This window comes from Salvia hispanica, chromosome 3, assembly GCF_029641045.1.
Source record: "Salvia hispanica isolate PSC_SH4W2 chromosome 3, Shi_PSC_v1, whole genome shotgun sequence".
Classification (NCBI taxonomy): Eukaryota; Viridiplantae; Streptophyta; class Magnoliopsida; order Lamiales; family Lamiaceae; genus Salvia; species Salvia hispanica.
This window is the reverse complement of record NC_142694.1, coordinates 55,269,374-55,278,597: the sequence shown is the minus strand read 5'-3', so window position 1 is coordinate 55,278,597 and position 9,224 is coordinate 55,269,374. Positions and strand designations below refer to the sequence as shown.

The 9,224-nt window shown below is 30.0% G+C and overlaps 1 protein-coding gene and 1 non-coding gene across 4 annotated transcripts; both read left to right on the top strand.

The window, feature by feature from the left end:
• The first annotated feature begins 2,876 nt into the window (after positions 1–2,876).
• LOC125210745 (serine/arginine-rich splicing factor SR45a-like) lies at positions 2,877–6,825 on the top strand. Of its 3 annotated transcripts, none has more exons than XR_016136321.1 (7): positions 2,877–3,027; positions 3,614–3,630; positions 3,715–3,801; positions 4,237–4,345; positions 4,790–5,271; positions 5,559–5,622; positions 6,428–6,502. XR_016136321.1 is itself a non-coding variant. In XM_048110328.2 (7 exons), the coding sequence occupies exons 2-7, from the start codon at positions 3,614–3,616 to the stop codon at positions 6,586–6,588; spliced, it is 588 nt and encodes a 195-aa protein (XP_047966285.1). In that variant the 5' UTR covers positions 2,878–3,027; the 3' UTR covers positions 6,589–6,825. The 3 variants fall into 3 exon arrangements, 1 of the variants encoding a protein (XP_047966285.1); XR_016136320.1 differs by having other exon boundaries at positions 4,790–5,354; positions 6,428–6,490; XM_048110328.2 differs by having other exon boundaries at positions 2,878–3,027; positions 4,790–4,939; positions 6,428–6,825.
• A 688-nt stretch (positions 6,826–7,513) lies between these two features.
• On the top strand, positions 7,514–7,584 carry TRNAG-GCC (transfer RNA glycine (anticodon GCC)). Its single transcript has one exon. It is a non-coding gene; the product is annotated as a tRNA-Gly (tRNA).
• Positions 7,585–9,224: the final 1,640 nt, after the last annotated feature.

The following is a 9,224-nucleotide window of genomic DNA, read 5'->3' as shown; positions in this document are numbered from 1 at the left end:
TTATTAATCATAATCTATAATATATTATTACAACTTTTCTTCCTATTAAATTCAAATAAACTTAATAATTCTATCTTTTTGGCATTTTCAAACTTTTTATATTCCTTTTAATTCAACGATGATAAAACTTGTAAATTTTTTACAATTCTTTATATTTTAGTTTATTATTATGAGAAATTGAAATTATGAATGTGCAAAAACACATTATGCATTGGAGTTATAGTCTGATTTATATAGGGTTTTGTGATTTATTCTAAAATGATCGTAGTTTTTCTTTTAAATTTGAGTTTAAGATATTGGAGTTAGATTTAAGAACGGAAAAACAACTGTATGTATTGGAAATTGATTGTAACTTTAAAATTAAAAATTGTTAAAAATTTTAAAAGTGAGATTAATCTTATGATTTTCTTAAATTAAAACAGTAAACTCAATTAGTATTAATATGTCATATATCAAATTTAGTATATTTAATGAAATAGTAAATCAAACCTTAGAATTCTAATATTTTAGAAAAAAGGAGAAAATTTTGATTATATGACTTTAAAATGCTAAATAGATTAGTTAAGAATATGTAACTTTTTGTCGGAGGTTTGATGCAACAATCTAATACCAAAGGATTTAGTTATATTACAATTTTGAAAAGTAATGAATTAAAATCAAAATCATAAACTTAATTAGTATGAACGAGTAAATTATCAAATTTTTAATTTTGCAAAGTTTATCTAATATCATAAAAAGAAAAACAGAAAATATTAAATACTAATATTTAAAATATTAAATAATTGAGTTAAAAACACGTGATAAATTTTAAATAATTGGTTTAGAATATTTAAATAACTGTTATTGGAGTACTTTTTATTGAGACTCAACATAACATACCAAAAATTAATGAAAAAATTAGTGAGGTAAAGAGAGAATAAATTGTGAATAAATTTCCAAAAGAATACGTTAATTTAGTTGACGGATATGGTGAACATAGTTTTAAATTTAATACTACTATTTTATAAAATTACATAATCATTCAAAAATTTAATAAATTTTAAATTACATATTTTATTAGTTTTTTATTATTAATTAACGAAAAAAAAATGGTCAAAGTGATAAATTTTTTCTTAGCCTTCTTTTCTTTCATTTTTCATATTTTCAAGGGTACAAGTGAATTTTTTTAAAAAGGGTTAAGAATCAAGAGTGGTAAAATTGAAAGTGGGTCCCAACTACTTCCATTTATATCTTGTGTAATTTTTTTAAAAAAGGTTAAAAATCAAGAGTGGTAAAATTGAAAGTGGATCCCAACTACTTCCATTTATATCTTGTGTAATTAAGTATTGAGATCTTAATTAATACTCCTATATATAGATAATCATAAATGCAAGGGCAATGGAGTATATAGACACACAATAAATTTAATTAAAAATAAAATATAATGCATAATTACTACTTTAACCTCATTATGTCTTAGACATTATGTCTCCGAAACATTTTTGTAAACGTAAATTTTAAATAAGGAAAATAATAAGAACTCATATAATAAAATAAAATAGTGTTACTTTTCAAAAAATTAAATCTTATCCCTATCATTTTTGGGTATTTTCTCAGTTTAATACTCGTTTAGGTATTTAATACTATTAGTTTCATTTGCTTATTTAAGAAGTTAATATCATTTTATTATACTGTTATTAAATAATATACTAAGTACATTCTTTAGATATTATTAATAGACATTCTGCTGAGCTCAAACTCTAGATTAATGCGCCATCATACGACGCTTTATAGAGTGCTTAATCATTGCCCACTTAGAATTCGGTACGTGTGTAAAAATTTAAATAATTAGACCATCTCCAACTCTTTACATCAAACTCAAACCCATTTTTGAGTTTGGATCACACTAAAAAATAGTTTTACTCAAATCATTTACTCTAAACTCAAACCCAAAAAAATATTTTATATTTATATTCTTTTTATACCTTTTCAATTATACCTAAATATTTACTTAAATTACATATTAATCCAACAATATTTTATCAATAATTTATGTAACTTAAATAATTATACAAATTTTTTTTATTAATATATTTATGTATTAGATATACTTTATATTTAAAAAAATTACACTACTTTTAAAATTAAATACACTAAACTTGCAATAATAAATTTCAAATATAAATTAAAACTCATTTAAATATATCATAATTATATAAAACATATCACGATAAACATAAAAAATAGCTAAAATTCAAGACTCGAAATTTGTGTATTGTTCCCACAAATGATCAACTAGCGCATTTTGAAGTTCCAGATGAGCACTTTTATTTCTTATTGCGTCATATCGGGTCATATACTCTTGAAATAATAACAAGATTTTTTTAGCAATATTCCTATTTAGTAAATTTATTAGTTATTATTTGTAAAAAAACATAATTTATTATAACATGGCAAGCTTGCTAATTTCTATTATTATTTTTATTAGAAAAATATATGTAAATTCCATGAACAAATTGTGTGTAAATTGTGCGGCTGATAGTTTGAATCAACTATCAAGTACTACTATATTAGTACACAAATTGACAGTATAATAATTGGCCGTCGGCTGATTTAACTATCAAAATAATAATAAGGAGTGTTCGCTTCAAATTTGGTGTTGTTTGATTAAAAAAATTCAAAAATGGGTATAGGTACGGTGTATGCTTGGAGCATATTTTTGCACCAAAAATAGGAGGTAGTGTTGGAGGTGGTCTTAGAAACACTATTTTTAGAGAAGAATGTTACTATTAACTTTGATTATTGTGTAAAATATCTGGCATTAGAATTTATGTTAGCCTTTCTGATGATTTTTTTTTTTTTTGGAAAATATAAAGTTCATTTTTAAAACAAGTAGAAAAAGGACGTCAACATGTGTTGTACCACCAACAACTTCGTCCTTAATTAGGAACACTGGGCGAACAAATTTGAAATCAAGAGTTTAGGGTTTTCGTTCTCCCGTTTCTGTTTTCTGCAATTTTTGCTTCAATTCTCTCTCGCCAATTTAAGGTATGCTTCACCTTCCTGGATACTTGATCAAATTCTCAATTTCTCTAGTTAATAGCTCGTATGATTACATTTCAGCATGATTGTTTATATGAATGCCGAACTTACGAATTTATTATTTGTACAGAAGCATAATTTTTAGTAATTTTGAGCAACAACGAGATATTGAATCACGCTACTGTTATCACATGCCTAATTGTGTTTTTGTTTCTTTTCAGTTATTTGTGTTCTTATTCCTCGAATTTTAATGAATATCAGTCCTTCCGAAATCTTATACTACTATGTTTTTAGAGCTCATGTGATGTTTGGTTTTATTTAAAATTGTGATGGTATTTAGATGTTTGAGCTCATAGACACTTGTTTTCAGATCAAAGTTACTCTCTATATATTCATGCATAATTGATAATCACTAGATTTTATGTTTTGAAGATCTTGACTTAAAAGGATGAATTTTTTTTTGAATTATTAAATTTCTTATCTGACATTGACAATCTTGTTAAAGAGCACTCTTATAATTCTTCTGGTGTTAAACTTATTCACATTTTATTTATCGCCGTCTATTTATATTTCTTTCTTTATTCTTATGCAGATGACTAAAGGGGAAAGGTGAATTTCTAAGTGATACCCTGTCTGTTATTATGAAATAGTCTATTTATATAAATTTTGTTGTGTCGCTGTCCACTTGTCCAGAACCTCACCGCCAGAGTCGAGAACCTCACCGCGACACTCAAGTCGCAGGTCACGATCTATATCCAGGTCCCGGAGAAGTCGTTCTAGGTATTCCTGAAGTTTTGTCGTGGATTGATCAACTGCTGTTGTTGAGTTGTTGCTTATGAATGTGGTTAAGCAAATGACATGGTATTGTGCTGATAAAGTTATCATAAACAAAATACTATAGATTATAGTGGCATGAGAGGCGAAGTCCTATGGATTTCTGGAAACAGTGAATTGTTGTGAATTGTTGTTCTTCTCTTTCTCAGTTTCTCTCCTTCATTAAACATCATGCACATGATTTGTAACTTTGGTGCCTGTACATTCATATGTATCATCTTTCATAAATATTTATTTTTGTTTATGCCTTCTTGCGAGTAATGTTCACCCTAAATAATTTTGAGATGTAAGGTTAAACACTTCAGAATACGTTCGTTCTCTCACCTGGTATACATACATGATTTGAGTATCTGACCTTGCACTGTATTTACAAACACTCAGGAGCCGTTCTGAGGATGCTCTTAATCCTGGGAACAATCTTTATGTCACTGGTCTTTCTACAAGGGTTACTGAAACTGAACTCGAAAATTATTTCAAACGTGAAGGGAAGGTATACTTCATTATGTATCTTATAAAATCAAACATCACATAAGCTCATTATATTGATGAATAATGTGGTATATGTAATATGGATTTCTCTAAATCAAAGAAAAAGTTGCAGCTCTCTGTTTTGAATCCAGTTCCTGAACTGTTGAGGCATAAATAAACTGTGCAAGTTAGCCTGTGTGTTCTAGTACCCTAAATCAACTTATTTCACATGAGAGCTGCACAACAGTAAGTGCTTATTAGAAACAGTCCATAGAGAAATGATTTCTTGGTGTTTCTCCTTATTCTTGTAATCTTGTTTGTACATTGTACCAGTTGTTATAGACTTATATCAAAAGCACTATATTTGATGATTGCATGCTGACCTGTGAAGTTATTCACAGACAGGGTTATGGGCTTTGTATCCTGTCCTGTTAAGAAGTTTTGTCTCTATTCTTGTTAATCTCAGGTTGTTAAGTGCCATTTGGTCAGAGACCCTCATAGTAAGGAGTCCCGTGGTTTTGCATTTGTTACTATGGAGACCAACAAAGATGCAGAGCATTGTATTAAGAACCTGAACCGGTCTGTTATGGAAGGCCGATTAATTACTGTTGAAAAGGTGTTGCTCTTCTACAGTTTTCTATTTCTTTATAGAAGCTTTATGTTGGTCCTCCAACTAATATATTGTACTAACACTACTCATCTTCAGAATCTGCCTGATATTGTTTGGCAGCAGCCATGGTAGTATCTCCATCGAACTCAAACATTAAGATATATTAACAGTTCAAACCAACCCCTTGTGAACTTGCGCTCTGCACCGACACCTGAACTCCTAGCACCAATCCGATATTGTTGAGAGGGTCGCATGACTTTGATTGCATATTATTCAATTGTTTCTGCTTCAAAGTTATTCCTTATGTTTTGGCACTGCTTGCCATGGTCATGTTGAAGGTGTGTGTCTTACTTAAAGATAATTTAATTTCAAGAGGCACTGATGTGGAGATATTCACGTGCTGTTTCACTTTTAAGTTTCGGTATGTAGTTCATAGTCATGTCGATTAGTATTGTTATGTTTTGTTGATCAGATATTGTGGATAGCAGAATGTTATTGTTTTTCCCTTATCCTTTGTCTAGTTTATTTCCTAGATCATAACAGTATACACTCTGCAGTAGTATGCAAGGTCATATTCTGGAACTCCTACACGTGAAGTTAATTCCTACTATCTTTTTGCATGCAGGCTAAAAGGAAACGAGGGAGAACTCCAACTCCTGGAAAGTATGAAGGTGTTAAAAATAAAAGAGGTACGCCATGTTTTTCTTGTTAACAGAGTTTCACTACTTGAGCCCCATAGAAACCAGTAGCTGTTTGCTTTAACTGTACACTATGTTTTCTTGTTCTCCAATCTCTGTAAAAAAAAAGACAAAAAGGCGAAATTGAAAGAATAACTAACCATGGACAAAGTAAATTGGAGTGGTTATTTCCTGCATGTTTATTGTGATTATTACAACTAGATTGAGTCTCGCACATGTAGCTATTTTATTAGGAATGTGCCTTTGGAGATCCATTATTCATATAGCTAGAAAAATAACTTTGTAACTCAGTTCAGAAAAAAATGACCACCGTCTAATCACAAAAATATGCTTTTCTACATCAAAATATACAGTGAGCATTTGTCTCCATTATTATCTGATTAACATTAAGAGCTGGAGCCTGGAAGTCTGGAAGTCTATCTTTAATTCTTTATGTCTCTTTTATGTCATCATTTTTTAGAACTACCATCTTTATTCCCTTATTCTTTTGAGAGTCCTATAATAAATCCCTTTAGGTTTGAGAGGGATGTAGAATCTTAAGTTTAGTTTAAGGACAATAATTTACCGTAGGGCCTCGTGTAATGATTGTTTATCAATATCTATTCCATAGTCTATTTCGTTTGATTTCAGCCAATACATATCTATTTAATTCTTTTCTCTATCACTATCCTAACTAGACCAACATCATCATTCATTAATGTTTGTAAACCATTGGCAATTATTGTGTGCATCTACATTCTTGGAAACTGTTGATCAATCTCGTATATATAAAAATTATGCTTATATTCATGCACAGGAAACAGCTGGAACAGGCAAAGATCTCGTAGTTACTCACCTCGTAGGAGACATGACAGAGATAATGATAACCGGGAACGACATGGGGTACGTTCCTCCACTGATAGCAGGAGGGGAGGTGATGATGGTCATCACCATAGGAGTCACAGACAGCGTTCCTAGTTCCTGTAGTGTTGAGCTAGAACCTGCATATCCTTCATCTACATCAAGTCAACTAACCTTGAAGAGGATTATGAATTTTGGGAACTAAATTTGGAAACGTTAAGAATACTTTATTAACCATTCTTTCTCTGCCCATTCTTTGTGGGTGCACTATATTGTGTTTGATAATTGGTGTATTTGGCTATTAGTGTAAACCGTTAACAACTCATGAATTACTTGCTACTCCATTTTGGTTCATCACGCCTCTCAAAATATTTGGTGGGAATAAGCAATAGCGGCTGGAGTGAGACTAATGAATTCCACATCAAATGACCCAAATTTCTTCAAGAAACTTTATGAATTTTTCTCGTTCCTGAAAATGGATCCTGCATTAGAGTGAACTTTTCCATCTCACTTATTATAATTTTATTTTACGACATATCGACATATGCTTATAATCTATATTTTTTCGTGTTTACATTTTGTTTCAACAAATTGGAATAAATTAAATGAATAAAATATTTTAAAATTTAATATTATAATTAACCATTTTTAATTATGCAACAAATTAAAAATCAACAAAACTGATATACAAGTGATAGAATATGGAGCAAGAATGACGTAGAGTTTTCTATGGAGAGTGAGGCCCTAAGCCCCTAATATGCTAATGAAGCCCCCTATGGAAAGAAATAGTACTATATATATAATCTACTAAACAAAAATATGCATAATATAGAACATAGTATTCATACTGCACACCCACAACTTGATTATCAGAAAAACAATATGCATATTATAAAATAGAAATATGCATAATTTAAATCATTGTCTTGTACCTCTGTGTTCGTTATTCTTCTCACAGATCTCCCGCAATGACAAGCTAAGCTACTGAAAAAGCCATATTCTCTTTCAAGATATAATAGAGGCAGAAATTATAAAACAATAGGCACCAGTGGTCTAGTGGTAGAATAGTACCCTGCCACGGTACAGACCCGGGTTCGATTCCCGGCTGGTGCAAATTGTTGATTAGTGCTGTGATGTATCTCTTCTGTGGTGTATTGGGTTACCCACTCTTTCAGAATATCTTGATGATTTCCAACTTATCTGAGCACTATAATTTTTATCTCTTATTTAGATTTTTGCTTAATCTTTCCACTCTCTTTACTTCATTTGTTGCCTTCTCATCGTTTTTGTGCTCAATTGTATTCGTTTGATTAGTACGGTTTATGACTCATTATGGTTTCATACTTATAAATGCGTTTTATCAGAACATAAAGCATCGCAATTATATATGGAGAGAAATTGATGTTAGGATAGTTGAGTCTTTTGACATAGGACATAATCACGTAACATTAACAATTTGTTTTCTTGTACATTCGGAGTTATGAAATGTTACTGTTGATATGCGTTCATGTAGGTAGGAATACTAGTAAGTACTACTATATCATTATTAAGTAGAGAATATTTCCACCGGGAATCTCGTAGACATGCACCGCATGATTTTAAAGTAATCATAAATAACTCTGGTCTTCTTTCCAAGTTAGTTTGTACTCCATTAAATAAATTTTTATAATTGGATAAGTGCATATTTATATCATAATATATTTTCAACTTTTTTGGAATAGGTCCAATTGGATATCCCTATTATTATTGTCAAAACAGAGTCCATATAATTTCATGCGTATTGAAAGAGATCTATAGGTTTCTTTAAAAAGATTGAAATAAATTTTAAATTAACTTAACACATACACATTTAGCAGTGTCACCAAATGATAGTCAAGTTGTGACAAGACTTGTGAGAAATTTGACAAATCACAAAATGTTCAACATTTTGTTCCGATTGGATTTGGAGAGCTTCGGGACTCGTAGAATAGACGCATACCATGTAATCGGCATATATATTCGAGAAAAATGTTTGGAAGAGATAAGTTACAATGGAGAAAACTCTTTCTATTTCTCACTTAACACAAATTTATTAATATTTTAATTTACAAATCACCAAAATTACTAAACTTGACGCCACAATCACACAAAATACTTTCGGGCATTCACAATCCTTGAACATTATATTGCTCATGTGTTCTTGAGCACCGCACACAAGTAGAACCATTGTGCCTTAAGAAATTGTAAACTACAACAATGTTCACATAATTACCTATTATGTACAGTATCTTATTTTATTATAGTTAGAGCATCAATTAAACTAATTTATAAAAATACATAAAATACTAGCATGTCTAAATAACTAATATAACTAAATAAGATAATAGTACATCATTGAAATAAATAATGCAATTACAAATTGAACTACGAAATATAATTTTGACGCTATATATTTCTTGTGTTGCATAATATTTTTATAAAACATTCGATTTTTTGAAAAAATGACACATTTCGTTTAGTGATTGGACGACATAATTCGTGCTCAAGCATGCGTTGGCATAAGAGACTAATTATACTCAACACATTTGGCCTATGTATCAGTTATAATCTTTTTCTTGGGGAAAAAATAAAAAAGAAGAAAAACACATTTACTGCAGACTGATTCGAGGCAAATAAAACATTTCTTTATATGCACCCAATTACTACTACTCCATATAGCCGTCTATAAAAAAAAGTTATTTTTTTTATATTTTGGATTGTTTATAAAAATTAGT